This window comes from Lates calcarifer, unplaced genomic scaffold, assembly GCF_001640805.2.
Source record: "Lates calcarifer isolate ASB-BC8 unplaced genomic scaffold, TLL_Latcal_v3 _unitig_102_quiver_916, whole genome shotgun sequence".
In the NCBI taxonomy this organism is placed as follows: domain Eukaryota; kingdom Metazoa; phylum Chordata; class Actinopteri; family Centropomidae; genus Lates; species Lates calcarifer.
The window spans coordinates 41,876-61,825 of NW_026115240.1; the positions used below are offsets into that span (position 1 = coordinate 41,876).

General features: G+C 36.8%; 2 protein-coding genes across 5 annotated transcripts in view; both read left to right on the top strand.

Moving 5' to 3' along the window:
• LOC108885753 (CD209 antigen-like protein C) overlaps nucleotides 1-16,722 on the top strand; it is a 57,463-nt gene extending 40,741 nt beyond the window's left edge. The window contains exons 6-9 of one of the 3 annotated variants that reach the window (XM_051067023.1): nucleotides 2,955-3,038; nucleotides 3,131-3,273; nucleotides 3,383-3,483; nucleotides 15,520-16,698. In XM_051067023.1, coding sequence (XP_050922980.1) covers nucleotides 2,955-3,038; nucleotides 3,131-3,273; nucleotides 3,383-3,483; nucleotides 15,520-15,667 — 476 coding nt within the window. In that variant the 3' untranslated portion in view covers nucleotides 15,668-16,698. Of the gene's footprint in view, nucleotides 1-2,954; nucleotides 3,039-3,130; nucleotides 3,274-3,382; nucleotides 3,484-4,270; nucleotides 4,780-15,519 lie in introns of those variants that run through there. The other 2 variants (XM_051067024.1, XM_051067025.1) reach the window with 2 other exon arrangements.
• Nucleotides 7,369-11,363, top strand: LOC108885756 (C-type lectin domain family 4 member M). Of its 2 annotated transcripts, XM_051067026.1 has the most exons (6): nucleotides 7,369-7,607; nucleotides 8,788-8,889; nucleotides 8,981-9,238; nucleotides 9,976-10,022; nucleotides 10,150-10,250; nucleotides 10,426-11,363. In XM_051067026.1, the coding sequence occupies exons 1-6, from the start codon at nucleotides 7,457-7,459 to the stop codon at nucleotides 10,574-10,576; spliced, it is 810 nt and encodes a 269-aa protein (XP_050922983.1). In that variant the 5' UTR covers nucleotides 7,369-7,456; the 3' UTR covers nucleotides 10,577-11,363. The 2 variants fall into 2 exon arrangements, with proteins under 2 accessions (XP_050922983.1, XP_018535696.1); XM_018680180.2 differs by lacking the exon at nucleotides 8,788-8,889.
• Nucleotides 16,723-19,950: the final 3,228 nt, after the last annotated feature.

The window sequence follows — 19,950 nt, forward strand, 5'->3', positions numbered from 1 at the left end:
AAAATACCAGGTGTATGGAGTGAAATACTGTAGTTGAGCTAGTTGAGATCTGAGCTTTTGGATGGCCTTAAGTGCTGCTTTCACCTCTGCCACAGCATATGGCTTGTCATGTTCTGCTACTTGTGCTGTGTGTAATGAAAATGACTTTGTGTATTGTACTGTACTAAACTGCAGAAAAATAGATGAATAATTATAAGCAAAAATAGAAATTACCATCATACAGCTTCCTGCCACATCCTCTAGTTCCTGTTAAATACAGAGAAACATATGCATAAGTAGAGAGCACCAGCTTCTTTTAAGACAGTATCACACTCTAAAGACTTTGACAGCTTCAGGCAGCTCAGGACAAACACTGAACCATCAGTGCACCTGAACATCATGGATACCTGTGTCGATGCTGAGACAAGACAGATGAAAAATTCTGAAAATATTTATGAAAATGTATCGTTCCACACTCTGGAGCCAAACAGGACTGGACCTGCGCTCTCTGGTAATGAACACATGCAAACACACAGGAACACACAAACAAAACTGATGGGTTTGGTTGTTGTTGTTGTTGTTTTTAAAAAACAAAGATCAAAATGTGTAAGAAACATGAATGCGGAGAGACCATCAAAGAGTGAGAGTCAAAGTTGAAAAGACTGTCTATTACGGATAATTACAACTGGTAACATGCATTTCTTTTTTTTTTTTCTTTTTTTTTTCTTTTTTTTTAAGTCTTCACACATTTGTTTCTTATAATAAGGATCGCTATTGTAGCTTCTGTTTATTTATTTGTTTGGGATAATCCAAGATTCATTACGGCAAACAGACTGGCATTCATTTTACCTTAAAGTATATTATATTATATTCAGATAACAGCAATAGTCAACCCTGTGTTCTGCATTTTGGCTTCCAGTCACAGTCACATCACACATTACATACTCTCTTCAATACACACACCTTGGAAAGAATATTTTTGTGGCTTGATCTATCTCTGTCTTCAACAGACAAATGTCCAGACATCCAGGATTCATTGTGTCTAAGAGGATCATCTGATCCTATCATTAAGGGATGAAAATAGGCACTCAGTATATCCCTATTGGAAGTAAATAAAATATATATATATTTATTTCTATGCATAGATGTGGCAGAATGTAGTAAATGTCCATCTAATTTACAGTAATTTTGTGTTACAAACATAAATGTACCTGTTTAGTTGGTCATGAATTTTGAAAGATGTGGTAACTGAAGGTATTTTGTGTCAAACCAATGTACAGTGGTCCAAGGTTTAGTCCACTAACTTCTGTTGTGCTGACTGTTTTAAGAGTTTTAAAAAAGTGAACTCAATATTGAGCAATGTATTTTAGCAAGTGGATGAGTAACACTGTAATAGTTTTAGCTAAAGAACAGAAGAAAACCACAGTGCCTGATGAAATCACATACAAAGCTATGCAAATGCATGCATAGATATGGGTTTATGTTGGTGGAGTTTCAATGGTTGAGTTTTGCTCTGAACGTGATGTCGCATTATTAAAATTACAAACCTCTCTACTTGTAGTAGAGTAGTTCACTGTCTATAATGTGATGTATTATGGGAAGTGGCAATACAAAGGCTGACCTGATTTGACTCTGAAATACAGACAAATGATAAATAATTTCCCTTCAGGTGCTGACAGTGTGAAGAAGAGTTACTGCAGAGCTGCTGTGCTGTTTCTGGGTCTGCTGTGTCTTCTCCTCCTGGCCGGACTCATAACTCTGGGTTTCCTGTGTGAGTACTTTGTTAGCATGCTGCCTAAGCCCTGATAAGTAATACTGACTGACAGTGTTTCTTTATCTGTTTGTTTATGTGCAAACGCATGCAACAAATGGTTACACACCAGTCACAATGAACTGACTAAAGATCTAAATCAGTGGCAGTATTTCACTTTGGCTAGAGAGAAAGAGCAGCTACAGAAGAGACTTGAGTCCATGACCAAGGACAGAAACTATCTATAAACAAAGCCAGTATTTTATGCACAACTACTCAAAACAAATGAAAATCACAGGACACAGCATTGCTGCATAATGAAAGAGACTGCAGAGACTCGGTGAAGTTGAACCCGGAAATAGTATTTTCACTGGTCGTGATGTCAGACCACAACTGGGTAGCAGTGCACAGAAACCTCAGTAAAAATACACATAGTGTATATAGGCCAAAGGTGAAATTAATAAAAGGTTGAGCAGATTTTCCCATTTTTCCTAAACCTCACTGTTCACTACAGTAAAAATCTTTTTTCTCACACAGATGCAAGGACACCAGATTTTCAGGCCATGATGAAAAACCTGACTGAAGAGAGAGACGAGTTGAAAAGGAAGCTAAATATTTCTGGTGAGTATAAGGTGAACACCAATGATAAAAAAATAGAATAAAAAAAGAAAAGAAATTCTCAAATTTATGGTGCAGTATTTTTAAGATAAAGACAGAAAATAATTGGGCTTTACAGTTGTAAGTCATATTTCATAGTGTTTGCCTTTAAAATCAAACTCCATTCCCATGTTTTGGTCTGTAAATGGGTTTGTGTGTTTGTAATCTAGTCTACAGTTACAGATACCATCATAGTTTTCAGATTTCTATTTGTTATCACAAATAACAAATACGTATGGTTATGAATTTAGTAAGAATGAGTGGACAACCAAAACTTACTGAAATTATTTCTTATGAGGAAAAAGAATATAAAGGGCATCTTATCTTTGTTGCGTCCTTATAAACCATCACTGTTCAATTAGCATAGGTTTGTTAGCGTAGCCTCAGACATGTTCCAGTTCTGTATTTTTTGTCTCTGTTGTCAGACAATGGAGGTAGTATGAAATACTACAGTATGCTGAGTCATTATCAAGCTGTTGAGCTGCAGATGAAATCATCTTTTCCCATACCTGAATGAAGAAAAATTTAATCAATTTTTTAAAAATGCAGAAATTTTTTGTTCACACAGATGCAAGGACAGCACATTTTAAGGCCATGATCAAAAACCTGACTGAAGAGAGAGAGGAGCTGAAGAGGAAGCTGAATATTTTTGGTGAGTACAAGGTGAACACTAACAAAATGAAAGAAAAAAAATCCAACTCATTAGTTTTTGTTTTTACTGAGAAGGTTTTCTTAACTCAACAGATAACTACATCCAGCAAAGATGGGTGTATTTCAAACACAGTTTCTACTACATTTCTTCTACAACAAAATCTTGGCAAGACAGTAGAAATGACTGCCTGCAAAGAGGTGCAGACCTGGTGATTATCAACAGCAAAGAGGAACAGGTGTGTGTGAGAGTGACATCTCTCTGTGAGAGATATGAAAGAAAAAGAATAAAATCAAATTACATTTTAGTTATGTTGATTATTGTCTGTTTCTCTTTTTGTAAACAAGGAATTCATGAGACAATTCAAACAGCGCACATGGATTGGACTGACTGACAGAGAGACAGAGGGAACGTGGAGATGGGTGGATGGGACTTTGCTGAACACAAGGTTCATTAATTACTTTTTTGATTAAATGTAATTAAATTAGCGCTTATTAGCAGTATTGCTAAAGTACAGCAATATTAATGTTATATTGTAACAGTTTTCAGTTCAGTCTGTTGCTGGTTCAAACTGTCATTCTGAGTTCAGTACAAAACTAGGCCGACAGAAGAACGGCTTGTAAGGATGACAGCACAGACACCTCTGCACGTCTGCAGGAGATATTACATCATAAGCGTGTCTGTTGTTTTGTGGTTTTTAAGCAGGTAGAATCATGCTATATTTTAAGGCTAAACTGAAAACAGTACTGCACCTTTCTTGGTCAGAGTAAATTATGTACATCCATACTTTGACAGGTGATTCCTGACTGTGGGCTTACAAACCGAGGCCAGGCAAAGGTATCTATAGCTAGCAGCTAAAACAATATATACAAATGTACAAATATGTAACTTTGGAGAGGCCGGGAGGCACATTTCTCCTCTTTTGGTAGAGACTAAGGGATTTACAGCCAACAATGTGTTACTGCCCAATACTGCCTATAAGTCATAACCAGTGAGTTTGTATTTGTGACTGAATGTTTGCTGGAGCATCTGGCCTTTCTACTGCTGCTCGTGTTGACCTTGATTACCAGAAATGTAAAACAACTCTTGTAATGCTAACACACTAAAGCTACATTAGTAAAATATCAGTACAAGAATAAGCATATTTAATATTAATGTTTAATCTGGTTCCATGTTGCTGTCTATTAAATGCATATTTGTGTTTCAGTTAAAAGCTAATTCTCATTCGGTTTCAGCTACTGGGACACTGGGGAGCCCAACAATCACAACAATGAAGACTGTGGAGAAATAAAGCTATATGACAAGGAAAACAGCTGGAATGATGAATCATGTACGTTACAAAACCTCTGGATCTGTGAAAAAATGATTAATTGAACTGCACAGATACAAACAAACTGTTGTGCCTTGACAAGCCTTTTTCATAGGAGACATTTTGATGTTACCGTAAAGCTACAAAAAATAAAATTAGTGATGGCTTAACTCCACTTAGCTGCATTAATTTTGTTAAATATTGTTAATGCTGGATTTGGTTTTTAAATAGCATGGGGTGTAAGAGATACAGGTACTATATCAGCAGTGCCATATGTTTTCATTTATATACTGTAGCTTCTGTAAGTCTATTGTTGCTGTTCTGACTATTTTGTGTTCAAGTTCACAATTTGTTATAAATAATGCATTACATCCACTTTATGAAACAGCCTGGGTTTGATTTTGTGTTTGAATAAACAAGTCTGTCTTACACACACCATAGAGGTCCTCTCATTATGATACTGTGAAGATTATGGAATCAGATTTAAACTAAGCACACTCATGTTCTAAACTAAAACTTCACAGGTTGTTCACTTTCAGTGATTGTGCTATTTTGATTAGAATTTAAATTACTTTGTTAACAAGTTTAAGAACAGCTTGTAAATATTATGGTTATGGTCAATAATTATTTTCAACATCAGTTATTCTGATGATTATTAATCATGATTATTTTCTATATTAATCAATAAATCTCTTGGTCTGTAAATGTTAGGTGATGCTATGAACCTGTTTTGTAAGAGCAACACTTAATATACAAATATTACAATACTGACTTTATCATTGCATGAGACAAAAAAGTGCAGCAAATCATCACAACTGAGAGGTTGGAACAACAGACATTTGATAGATCTGCATTTTGCTCAGCCTCAGGTTTATGTGACACTTGCTGAATAGATCATTAGCCATGTCTACCTGATCTGCAGACAAAAAGGAAATAGTCTTCATGTGCAGCAGTAAAGTTTTTGAGAGGAATATTTTAATTTAAAATCCAAGTTTAACCACCAGGACACCAGTGATGTATGAAGTAATTTGGTGACACTACAATGTATAAGAGTGAAGTTATTGAATATCTCTGTAGTATCTCTTTTTGGTATTTGGTTCCTGCACACTCATCTCACAACCACCTCCTCATAGATACCAGTGTTCTTTCTCCAGCTAAAAGGATGGCGCCTGTGAGTGAAAATGATGTTGTAGCTCGTTGTCTACCTTAGTACGACTGGACAGATGCATCACTTGTGTTTTAACAACATTTCTCCAACTGACTTATTGATCTGGTTAGGAAAGGTCCCAAATGCACATAAATCCAAAAGAGAAGAAACAATAAGCAAGAAGTCCACGACAGGGGCAGGAGTGCAAACACAGGCAAACAAGAAGTGCACTGGAACACAACATCACATAATATTCTGGCAAACTTAAAGGTGGAAAGACAATAACCTCGCCTTGTAGTACAGACGTCTGTACTACAAAGTGAGGTTACTGGCTTATCAGGGTAACTTCAGGAGTAACTTAGTGACGTCAGGTGTAACTTCCTGATTAACCTGTACTACAAAATGTGAATAGGTTTTACCCAGGTACTGCTGCCATGGTAATATGCACTGCATTTCTAAAGTGCTTCGAGCAGATTATGTTCATGGTTAACTCTGTGTTATTCTACCTAAGTACCGCCCCACAGGTGGAAGAACCAATCAATATTGGCATAACAACTGAGAGACACTGACTCCGTAGGATGGGGTTGTCTAAAGGCCGTCAATACCCGCCCCCCAAAAAAAAGTATGTAATGGATGGTAGAGAGTGTGGACCAAAGGATGCTGTTTTTTAAATTCCACATTTTCCATTTCCAGTTTCAGTTATTTTAATTTGTAATTTTGTACTCACAGTCAAACTCAGAATTTAACATCATTAGTGTTGCATATTATGGATTTGACTAATCATTTGAATGGGGGTAGGGGGCGTTATTGTCCTGAAAGACAATGTAATGTGACAGGTTGTTGTAATTGTAGACTACATATCAAAATATGCAGTATTAGTGATGGAAAATATTAACCTCAGAGTCACTCAAGGGCATGTTTTATGTCATTTGGAGTGGATTAGGACAGGCTTTTGGTGAATTCTTTTTTTCACTCCAAACGGTGACCGTAGTGGTCACCTGAAAATACTTCACACCACAACCCACAGTACTGTAGCCTTTTATTCTAATTTTGTCTGTGAAGACATCATTGACATATCACAGTTTTAAATTTTGACTTGTCCACTTAGATACAACAAAACTAATTAATCAGATACCTTTGAGAGTCTTTAAAAAAAGTCTATAAAAAGCTAGCTAGAAAGCTATAAAAACAATAACTAGCTAGCTAGATTGATTGATTGATTGATTGATTGACTGATTGATTGACTGACTGCCTGACTGACTGACTGATTGATTGATTGATTGATTGATTGGTTGATTGATTGAGAGTAAAATTCATGACAACTGCAACTAGGCCAAACAGGTAGAATAGAATAGGGTTTATTGTCACTGTACAGTTAAGTACAATGAAATTGTGGGTGCTTCACGAAGACAAACAGTGCACTATAGAAGAAATTATATACAATGAGAAATACAAAAATCTACACTAATTTTACACAATTTACATACACACAGCACACACTTGTGCAGGAAACAGACTGGGACACTTTAAGGTGCGAGGTGGATGGATAGTGTCCTTGGTTCTGTGTGTGTGTGTGTGTGTGTGTGAGGTGTGGTGCTGGTGAGGTGAGGAGAGCGGGTGGGGTGTATGGTCAGTGTTTGTTTGTGGTCCGAATGGCCCAGGGGAAGAAGCTGTTGGTGAGTCTGGTGGTGTGCGACTTGATTGACCTGAAGCGCCGTCCGGAGGGCAAGCCCTGAGGGGAGCCAGTGCTGAGTGTGACTGTGGAGGAGAGGTGGGGGCCGAGTCTAACAGATTGTGGGTGGTGTGTGAGGAAGTGTTTAGTAGTAGTAGTCACCTGAAAATACTTCATACCACATCCCACAGTTTCCTGTTAGAGAGATACATGCACAAATAGAGAACACCAGCTTCTTTTAAGACAGTATCACACTCAGGACAAAAACTGAAACATCAGTGCACCTGAACATCATGGATCAACGGTTGGATATCTATGTCGATGCTGAGACATCTTCCAGTAAATACAGCAACAGGACAAGGCAGATGAAAAGTTCCGAAAATATCTATGAAAATGCATTGATCTACACTCTGGAGCCCCACAGCACTGGACCTGCGTTCTCAGGTAATGAACACATGCAAACACACAGGAACACACACAGAATAGATGATTATCTTTTTTCCAAAGCAAAGACTAAAATTATGTGTAAGCAACATTAATGTAGAGAGACCATCAAAGAGTATGGGACAGAGGGGAAATGGCTGTCTATTACAGTTTTTTCAGCTAAATGAACATGCATTTCTCTTTAACATGCACATTGAGTTCATTTTTTCAAAACTCTTTACAAATTTGCAGCTCAACACAACAGTTAATCTTAGAAACAGATATTCAGATACAACTATTTCAGATTCAGATACAACAGTCAACCCTGTGTTCTGCTTTCATTTTCGGTCACAATGCACATTATGTCCTCTCTTCAATACACACCTGGGAAAGAATATTTTTGTGGCTTGATCCATCTCTGTCTTCAACAGACAAATGTCCAGACATCCAGGATTCATTGTGTCTAAGAGGATCATCTGATCCTATCATCAAGAGATGAAAATAGGCACTCAGTTTTGTAAATCCTATTAAAAGTTCATTTTTATTTCTTTTTATTCAATCAGTGTGGCAATTTTCAGTCTTATTCTACAGTGTTATGAACATTAATGTAACTGTTTTACAACAGAATATAGACATGCAAATGGAGTGTACATGCACACAGTTTTGGTGGTGGCTGAGTCTGAGTGAGAAAATAGGTCATTTATTTTGAAAGATGTGGTATCTGAATGCATTTTGTGTCAGATCAATGGACAGTGGTCCAAGGTTTAGTCCACAATGACTTCCGCTGTGCTTACTGACTGAACTAAATATTGAGCAATGTGTAGATATGCAAGATATCCACAGCGCCTGATGAAAACACACAAAGCTATGCAAATGTATGCCTGAATACATATTTATGTCAACTCATACAAAACTATATGTTATTATATGCCATATATTATACATTTTTCTGGATGATTGAGTTTCAATGGTTGAGTTTTTCTCTGAACATCATGTGGCATTATTACATTGACAAACCTCCCTATTTGTAATTCTATCGTAGCACCTCAACCACTGCCCTGCCTGGCTTCCAGTTTCAGTTTACAGATCAATTTATTGTCTATAATGTGATGTATTATGGGAAGTGGCAATACAAAGGCTGACTTGATTTTATTTGATCTGATACTGAAAAACAGACAAATGACAAATAATTTCCCTTCAGGTGCTGACAGTGTGAAGAAGAGTTCCTGCAGAGCTGCTGTGCTGTTTCTGGGTCTGCTGTGTCTTCTCCTCCTGGCTGGACTCATAACTCTGGGCTCCCTCTGTGAGTACTTTGTTAGCATGCTGCCAAATCCCTGATAAGTAATACTGACTGACAGTGTTTCTTTACCTCTTTGTTTATGTGCCAAATACAGACACCAAAAAGGATATGAAGATGGCCCTCTTGCAGACCAGTTACAACAATCTGACCAATGAAAGAGACCAGTTGCAGACCAGTTACAACAATCTGACCAATGAAAGAGACCAGTTGCAGATCAGTCTTTACAACCTGCATGGAGTTCTAAATCAGTTGCAGTCCAGATACGACACCCTGGCTAGAGAGAAAGACCAGCTACAAAAGAGACTTGAGTCCATGACCAAAGACAGAAATGATCTCCAGAGAGGGTGTCAAGGTACTAGTATTTTAAGCACAACTTCTCAAAACAAATGAAAATCGTCACAGCACTGAATGGGAGAAAGATTATGGGGGACAGTCAGATGCGAAAGACTATCTTTGAACACAGACAGATTGAAATTAATCTTATAAAATAAAATCAAACTACCCAGCTGTACATAGAGTAGTTGAAAATTATCTTCAACTTATATATATATACTTATATATATATATATATATATATATATATATATATATATATATATATATATATATATATATATATATATATATATATATATATATATATATATATATATATTGCTGATAATACTATACTTACTTTTACTTAAAGTAAACTACTTACTCCACTACTTGTTTTGTTTGTTTGTGTTTTCTATTGTTATTTATTGCAGAGATTCCAGGGAGCATGCTGCTCGTGTTTTCCTTAATTGTTATTCTTAATTTATGTCTTAGCTCAGCACAGTCTGCTTATGCTTCTGAAACACAAGTGTTACTCTGTCTGATAAGACATCTACTCAGTTTGACACTGGGTGGAGATACGTTGAGAATGACAAGGGGTCACAGTTTTGACTAATAGCTATTTTGGCTGTCTGTCAAAATCTGCATTATTTTGATCTTGCTTGATTTTCTTTGTTGTTTCTCTGTTTCCGCTTTTTACAGAAGAAAATAATTTATTAATTTATTGTGAATGGAATATTAAGGCTCTTTCTGTTTTTCTCTCTACTCAACAAGGATGGGTGTATTTCGGTGGTAGTGTTTACAACAGTGAAGAAGAACAGGTAAAGTGTGTCTATTTGTGCATGTACTAAAAAATGATAAATGCACACTGACTGAGGTGGACATTGGATTCAAGTTTGTTAAAGTTCACAGCTATATTGATGATTGTTTGTTTCTCACCATATAAAGAAATTCTCAAGCCAGTGGAAGGATAATATATGGATTGGACTCACTGACAGAGAGACGGAGGGGACGTGGAAATGGGTTGATGGGACACCTCTGACAACAAGGTTCACACATTTTTCAATCTCTTGATAAGAAAATGTTTTAAAATTTTCTTGCACACTAGATTTCATTTATTCGCTTAATTAAATTGTAATGAATGTCAATGAAACTTGAGAAATTAGGTGCAGTTAAACTTGGCTGATTAAATCTTTCCTGGGTTGTATTCTTTTTGGGTTTCAGCTACTGGGCAAGCAATGAGCCTAACGGCCATACAATCTTACGCGACGAAGACTGTGGAGAAGTGATGCTCCATGAAATAAAAGACAACTGGAATGATAAAGCATGCGACGATCCAAACTTTTGGATCTGTGAAAAGAAATTACCTCTGTAACTCAGCCAGGACAATTCCAGTTTTTAACAGTGCCAGTGAAACTAGCTCAGCTAAAATTGAAAACGCCTTTTTTCTGTCTGTTTTGGCCTCACATACACACTAAGCCCAGATTTTTAAATGATGAATGCCTGCTCAGACACACTCAGTGAAGTTCAAAGGACAACCTCCATCTATCGCCTGATTTCACACCATATCAACACAGTAATCACATCCTCCTAATGCTACTGTACGAAACTGTTCTCCTAATGTTAACAGTTTAAATGTTGAGTTAGTGTTCACTGAGGTTGTCACGGCATACCATGCTATGGATGATGAGGGCATTTGAATGCACCTCCAAAACCAAAAAAAGCAACTTAGCATCCTTAACAATATAGGTCATCAAAAACTTTTGCCAACCACAGCCTCCACACGTCCGACATTGTTTGGACTGACTACCCCCTGGTGGCATGTCCAAATCATGCAACCAAATGGTGATGTAAGAAAAACTAAAGGGCTGCAACAGAGTCTGTATCTGGTCCGTCAGTCAAGCATCTATTGTGTATGTGGTTATTCCAGTATTGTGTGATTGTTTTTAATTGACTGAACTTTTGCAACTAGTGCCTACAATTAGAGAACATGGGGGTTGGGGGCTTATTTGTAAAGAACTGTAAAATATGAGTCTCTTTTTGATAGCTGTAAAGAAATTATTTACATTTTAATGGTTACATCCTTTTTCTCATCAACTCTTTTCTATGATATTGGGCAGATCTAACAGCAGCCATTATACATTAAACATTTACTAAGCTGATTTCATATTTATTTGAATTATTCTGAAATTTTCTTCTCCTTTAAGCTCCTGAATAAGAAGTATGTATGTTTCACTGACTGAGACAGAGAGAGAGAAAAGGGAGTGTCAGCTCTCGCTGTGATAAAATCAGGAGTGGGTGAAAGGAAGCTGCCATATAAACAGGAACATTTAATAAATGTATTAACTCTAATCATAGTTGTCCAACATAGCAATCGCATCCTGTACACCAGCACAGATACTGTAAAAACAGATACAATTTGATGAAATACAGGCTTTCATTATCTTATCTGGAAATATTCTGTGCTCGGCTAAACTAGACCACATGAACCAATGCAGATTTTCTAATATATAATTTAATAATAATATTAAATGGTGATTAAAATACATCTGATGGTTTATTAATGTATTTGTGAACAACTATAACTCCTTCTGTAGGCACCCATAACTGGAGGTATGTATGAACAGATATTTAATGACAATACAGTATAGTTATAATGATATATGATATGTCTGATATGATATGAGAAATTACTGTACATTTATGAGTGCTTAAAATGTTCCTATAGCTAAGTATGTTATAAACAATTCATTACTATACTGCTTAAGATATATTGCTAACCAGGGGATGACGCAACACCTTTTTTCCACAAATATGTCCCACTTTCAGTGTAAATGTCTTTTACCCTGAGAGTTTTGTGACCCAGAGATCAGTTTGTGTGCTGATGTGCTGCTGTAGGAGACACCCAACTGATCATACAGGTCAGTGTTGTCGACACTAATCTGCTTTATTCAAAACTTGCTAATGTTTGTTTGCAGATAATGATAATTTATTGTTTTATGGCACAAAAGCTCTTATAGCTGTACGGCTTTTATAACAGATTGATAATATCATAGCAGTACGTGTATGTCACTTCACATCTGTGTGGCCTGACTAACTTAAAAAGACTGGCTCTAAATGATGTTTACAAACAGGCTGACTTGACCACTATTTTATTGTAGTGGCCTAATGGTGTAATGGAAATATCACACCTGTTTATGTTTATTCTATCAGCTGGTTTGCTTTGTGTTGAGATCACCATATGATGTTGTCTGATTTACTGCTAACTTTTAACATTAACAGTATTTGCTGACTAAGCCATTTGATTATCTACACAGAACCAACAACATTTTCAAGTCCAAAATAATGGCATTTTGGACACTAACACTAACTGTGTTGTTTTTTCTGACAACATTATCAAGTCATACTGATGTACAAAATCAAATCCAAGTAATTTGATGTTGTCCTCAGAAGATGAACTGTGGTGTTGGCAACACTGTCAAGACTGTGTGTGTGTGTGTGTGTGTGTGTGTGTGTGTGTGTGTGTGTGTGTGTGTGTGTGTGTGTGTGTGTGTGTGTGTGTGTGTGTGCGTGCGTGTGTGTGTGTGTGTTCAAAATCACAATTTTGTTGTCAGTAAATTGTGTATCCACTTTATGAAAAGTAAGGATTACATTTTGTATTTAAAGGACATTGGATTCACACACAACAGTTCAATCAGCATCTGATTATGTTAAATACAGTAAAGCAAGATTTGTATTTTTCCAGTGAGAGATGCAACACAGTTCATATACAGAGATTTACAATATTACATTATATAAAACACTTCTATTTATTTACAGTCTAATCATAGTCAGTATAGGAAACTAGGCAGTTCAAAATGAAAAAAGTAGGGGTGACGAGTTGTTGAAAGATAAGGAGGAGAAGTTGCTGTAGTGAGCAGATCAAGAACAGGAGGAGGAGGAGAAGTTGCTGTAGTGAGCAGATCAAGAACAGGAAAGAAGAAGTATCTGAGAGATAATTTAAACCATCTTTAAAGTGGAATCAGAGGTTATTATGGATAACAGATACCAACCTGATGCTTCAGCCAGGAGTAAGTAACTTTAGATTTGGAAAACTAATCATATTCCACATGGTCTGACAGTATCTTATTCTGTTTGAGTGCAATGTGTGGAACAAACAACCCATCATCACGGAGGGCATTGTTTTTGTCAGATACTGGTGGAGTTTTACTTCAGAAAATATCATAATTTAGCAACAAGCTCCAGATTAATTTCATTCTTTTTCATGTAGAGACAGTGTACAAGACGTGAAATATAAATGCTTTAAAGGTTTGCTCTTTCAAAGAACACAACATCAGGCCTGCTTGCCTGATAATAATGGTGATTTTGCATGTGTGTGTGTGATATCTGCACACAGTGAGAAAACTCTACAGACTGGCTGGTGTGAGCCTTGGACTCCTGTTTATCCTAGCTGCTTTGAACATTTCCCTGCGTCTTGCTCTCCGTGAGTTTTCTTAAATTTTCTCTGTAATTTCATCCTGTGCCCCCTGTGACTTACTGGATATTCATTTTAAAGAACTACTGTACATCTACAAACTAAAATAATTATTTGAGGTCAGAGCTTTCTAAATACAAAAGGTGAAATTATTGGGCAGCTTTTCCTATGGTACCCTAACCTCACTGTTAACTACAGTGATAGAGGGTAATGTGTAAATCTTTTTGCTCACACAGACAGATCTCATGCAAGGATGCTAGATTTAGAGGCCATGATCAAAAACATGACTGAAGAGAGAGACGAGTTGAAGAGGGAGCTGAATATTTTTGGTGAGTATAAGGTGAACACTAAAAGAAAAAAAAAAAAAAAAAAAAAAAATCTAATTAAAACTTATTTTAATTTGTTTTTGTTGTTGTTTTTACTGAGATATGAAGTTTTTTCAACAGATAACTACACCCGACAAGGATGGGTGTATTTCAAACACAGTTTCTACTACATTTCTTCTACAACAAAATTTTGGCGAGACAGTAGAAATGACTGCCTGCAAAGAGGTGCAGACCTGATGATTATCAACAGCAAAGAGGAACAGGTGTGTATGAGAGAGACATCTCTCTGTGAGAAGAGATAGAAAAGAAAGAAAAAGAATAAAATCAAATTACATTTAAGTTATGTTGATTATTGTCTGTTTCTCTTTTTGTAAACAAGGAATTCATGAGACGATTCAAACAGCTCACATGGATTGGACTGACTGACAGAGAGACAGAGGGAACGTGGAGATGGGTGGATGGGACTTTGCTGAACACAAGGTTCATAATTTTTGTTTCTTTGTTTGTTTGTTTTGTTTAAATGAATGATTATTAGCAGTATTGCTAAAGTATAGCAATATTACTGAATAAAAATGTAGTCTCCTTAAACTTTCCAAACACCAGTGGCAGCACTGAATATACTGCTACTCAGACACACACTAATAGTTGGAGTTAGTTCTGTACCGTGTTGCACCATTTTACATTGTATGTATCATGGAGGTACAAATTACAAATCACTTTGCTGATTCAGGTTGTTTCATTTAGAATATATTGTCAGTGACCATGTAGTTCATTAACTTCTAAGCTAAATAATCACATCACTGCTCAAATGCAGTTCAGTTGAATCAGTGAATGCATCATCAGTTCACTGATGATGCATTCAGTAATAAGTTCAGTCTGTTGCTGGTTTAAGTTGTTACACTGAGTTCAGTACAAAACAAGGTCTATGGAAGAACTGCTTATAAGGATGACAGCACAGACACATGTCTGCAAGAGTTATCACATCAGAAGTGTTTCTGATATAGTGAGTATCAAACTATATTTTAAGGCTAAACAGTACTGCACCTTTCTTGGTCAGAGTAAATTATGTATTTCTTCAGTACATCCATACTTTGACAGGTGATTCCTGACTGTGGGCTTACAAACCGAGGCCAGGCAAAGGTATCTATAGCTAGCAGCTAAAACAATATATACAAATGTACAAATATGTAACTTTGGAGAGGCCGGGAGGCACATTTCTCCTCTTTTGGTAGAGACTAAGGGATTTACAGCCAACAATGTGTTACTGCCCAATACTGCCTATAAGTCATAACCAGTGAGTTTGTATTTGTGACTGAATGTTTGCTGGAGCATCTGGCCTTTCTACTGCTGCTGGTGTTGACCTTGATTACCAGAAATGTAAAACAACTCTCGCAATGCTAACACACTAAAGCTACATTAGTAAAATATCAGTACAAGAATAATAATGTATTTAATATTAATATTAAATCAGGCTCCATGTTGCTGTCTGTTAAATACATCTTTGGCTTTGCATTTCAGCTACTGGGCCACTGGGGAGCCCAACTCCTATCAAGGCAGAGATGAAGACTGTGGGGAAATACGGTTCTATGGAAGTGAAAACAGCTGGAATGATGCATCATGTACGTCACAAAAATACTGGATCTGTGAAAAGACGGTGGCCTTTTAACTCAGCATCCAAACCCACCAGGTTGATAACTGATGAGCTGCAGGGAAAGTGACTCACTGAACTGCACAGATACAAACACATAAGTTAGTGTGCCTTCATAAGCCTTTTTCATAGGAAATATTTTGACATGTAACCATAGTGAAAGTAAAGCTACAAAAAAATTAATTAGTGATTCCCAAACTCAGTTTAGCTTCATTTGTTTCAGCGTCTTGGTCTTGTGAATGCTGTTTTTGATAGCGGAGGTTGCAAGAGATACATTTGCAGGGCAGACAGCAAAGGCAAGTTAAAGTGAGAAAGTGTGAGTAATGAGTTGTTGAAACAGGAGGGAGATTTAATGTGTTTCTGAATAAGATTACTCACAGAGCACAGTTCTTCTGAAGTTGAAATGTAAAAAGAACTGGATCCTTTCTTTGGCAGATGTTGGAGAAAACTGCAAACACACAGATTTCTATCAGATATCTGTGAGCTCCGGTCCTTGAATATATATCCTGCATGTAGAGTGACAGTGTACACTTCAGCTCTCAGATATTAATTCTTGAGAGGTTTTTCACACTGTTACAGCTGCGTTACACTGTTAACCTACTGTATCTCTCGAGGTGAATATAAATGTGTCTTGTAGGCTTTTTATTTCATAACTCTATTTCATAAGGTATTTTCACTACTAAAGCATTGTACAAACTGAAATGGTAGGGGACTCCAGTCACTATGTTTTCTTATCTCACAACTATCTTATAGAAAGCCCCAGTGTTGAACTGTTTTTTCAACTTATATTATGTCTAGCCTACATGCATAATCTTCAGCTAATTTGACTGAGAAAACCATGGGGCAGGGTGTTATTCCACAACAGGTGAAAAAGCAGGTGTAAAGGTGTAAATAATAAAGCTAATATTTGCATTTAGCTTTTTCTGTTTCAGAGTCCTGATATACACGAATAGAACAGATCATCATCAGTGTTTCTGTATGATTATTTGTAAACTCTACATTTTCATCCCCCCCCCAAAAAAAACTAAATAGAATGAAATTTAGTTGGAAAACTAAATAGATGGCAATGTGTAAGTGAAATACAAATTCATAATGGCTGCTGTAAAAAAAAAAGAAGAAGAAAATAAGAAAGAAAGAAAGAAAGAAAGACCGAAAGAAAAGAAAAAGGGATGAAACTGAAATGTATATGATATTTTAAAATGTCTGCATACCTGTGTCTCCTCTACTGAAATGAGAGTGAGGTTTTATTTGACATCATAGTAAGCAGACAAAAAAACATTCTCTTTCTTTTGAAAATAAAACAGATTGTTTTAATATTGTATGGGGCAGATGTAATTTTCCTTTGACAGAGTTACAGCAGCTTATGTTATTCATTTTGGAAAAATTACTCATGTAGGCAAATGTATGTATGTATAAGTTGGACCATGAGACTTGAAATGTAATTGATAAGATATCCACACACATACAGTATATAGCTACCTGTGTCATTCACGGTCAAATAGAATATTGTTGTTGTAGTTGTCCTATTTTTTTAATCAGTTCACCGTGTCTATTAGACTACCACTCACTTGCATTTTAGATGCAAATACTTGATTATAATCAGATGTTATAAGGTCATGTTTGTAGGAGATTTACACGAAACTGTACTTGAAACTACGAAGATATGACAGTATATGAGATTAACTGAGAAATAGGTGTGAAGGTTACCTGTGAAGGACTGGCGATCCGTACAGGGTGTACCCTGCCTCTCACCCAATGAAGGCTGGGATAGGCTCCAGCCCCCGTGCAGTATAGATAATGGATGGATGGATGGTTATCTGTGAAGGAGTGGTAGAAAGTAGTTTTAAATAAAATACAGGAGTAGTAAAAGCATTTAAATAATTTATACTCCTTCTGTTCTTTGTGAAACTTTTATACTTTTACCACATTAGAAGAATGAGCTATTATCACCTGTATTATCAAATTAAAATAACACAAACTAGTACACAGTACACAGTAAGACTGGAGCTCCTTAAATTCATTCTTGAAAAACACACCACAGGTTTGCATCTAAGACATCTGTGACACATTTTGAACAATACCAGTTTAACAAAGATTATATATATTGTACAGCTGTTTATTATTGTCTGCGTTACATACAGTCACCAGCAGAGGGCGGTACGCGCCCATCACAGGACACTTCCGGAAACAAAGAACGAGCGTAACGTCCAATCAAACAGGACTTCAATTTTAAATGAGATTCGATAGTTCCTTCTCCCTGTTACTGAAAACCACAACAAACACCACAACTAACTCTACTTGTTAACAAGTTTGGATTATAAGAGACTCTTTTTTCAGCTAGTCACTTGTTTTTGAGCCACAGCTGCCTCTCGTCGACAGTTGTTTCATGGGAACCCAGGAGGGAGAGAGAGGTAAGGCAGCCGAGACTGTGAGCCCCGGTTCGGAGAAAGCTAGCGACACGTAACGCTAACTCACAGCTAACGTTAGCCGCCAGGTTATTGTTGCGTTCCTGTTGTCACCGAGCACCTGTACATACTCATGTCTTACAGATGAGTTTCTTTTAACAGTAAGAGCTCATAGCTTAATGTTTTCTGACGACGTCCCCGTTAGCAAACAGACCGAATAGCAACGTTAGCCAGCTACTTTTGAGTTAAACCGATCGGTAAAGTTACGGTAAATAACGTTAGAGGTGGCTTAAGTTAGGAGGTACCTTCAGTGTTTGCTTGGTGTTTTGTCATCCCAAATTCAAAGCCCACTGGTCTTATTTATCGTAAACTGGATGCATGTCCTCGATAGCTAGTGTAGTAGTCAGTCAGTGTGCATGAGACAGGGAGAAATTACTCCCCGCTCTTAGACTGAAGTTTGCCGCGGATCGGCATAGATCCCTGAATTAAAGTTTGCACTCCTGGAAAAGGTCCCGAACCTGGTTTGTGAATAAATAACCAGTTAAAGACACCAAAAATCAGCTCCCTTACAAGTAAAATAATCATGCTTCATACAAGGTACACCGTCCCCCTTAATTAGGAAACGTTACATATACTGTACATATATAAAGATGCATGATTTTGCTTCAGTTATAACTTGGATTATAAATTCAAATGTTCTGCTTGAACAAGACTATTTCGTTTTTGTCTGCAGATTGGGTAGATGTGGCAAATGATTTATTCAGCAAGTGTCACATAAACCTGAAGCTGAGGAAACTGACTGACTGTGATGCAAATGTTTTCATTGCTCTGTATGAGAACATCTTGGGGAGAAAGTTCCAGGTAAGAGCAAACTGCAGATCTATCAAATGTCTTATGACTGGTTGATCAAGTGTTTTAATAAGCAATTTCTTATTTTGGTTATTTTTTAAAGCAAAAATGTCAAATATTCTCTCAGTTGTAACAGATTTTCTGCAGCTGTTTGTCTTATGCAGTAATAATATCTTTGAGTTGTTGCTCATACAAAAAAAGCTGTATCATGACATCACCTGACATTTACATACCAAGAGATTACTCTATTAATATAGCAAAAATCATCAGAGTAATGGATGAAAATTAATTGTAACCCAAATATTTACAAACTGTCCTTCAAGCTATGACCTTGAAACTTGTTAGGTATTTAAATACTAGTAATAAAGCCACAATGACAAGCCCTGAGGTTTTAGTTTAGAACATGAGTGTGCTTAGTATGTCAGGAATGCCTCCTAAGACTATCAAACATGCCATCACGAGACTGTTAGGCTGTTGAATTCTTTCCTGCATTATAAAGTACAGCTCAAGGAAGTTTGTGTGACTGTGTGTTTCTTTCAGTTTGGCATTGTTGAACGTGTGTGTACTCTATGTTTCACTGTTCCTGCAGTCCCATGTGTACATGCATTGTATAATTCACATTTGTGTGCATCTCTTTGTGTTTAGATTATATTGCAGGGCCATGCAGTCAAGAGGATGATGTGCAAACATTCAGTCTGTGATTGATTCACTATCCCTGGATTACCTTCAGATCAGCCTCTCACACATTACGGGTATATGCCTTTCATTTGTAACAACAACACAGAGACTACATGTCTGTAAGTGTGCATGTGAAAGAGAAGATTAACTATGATTCACTACTACATACAAACATAACATTCACTTGCAGTCACTTGAAATGGTAGAATATTTTACCAGGTCAATTTATTTTGGGCACTGTGGCAGATTTCCTGAAGGGGTATGCAGAAACACAAGGATTTATATAATCTCCTTCTTGTCAAAGAAAAACAAAAGATGAGTTCTGAGTATAATTCTGAGGATGGTTGTCCATTCACAGGAGAAAATGTT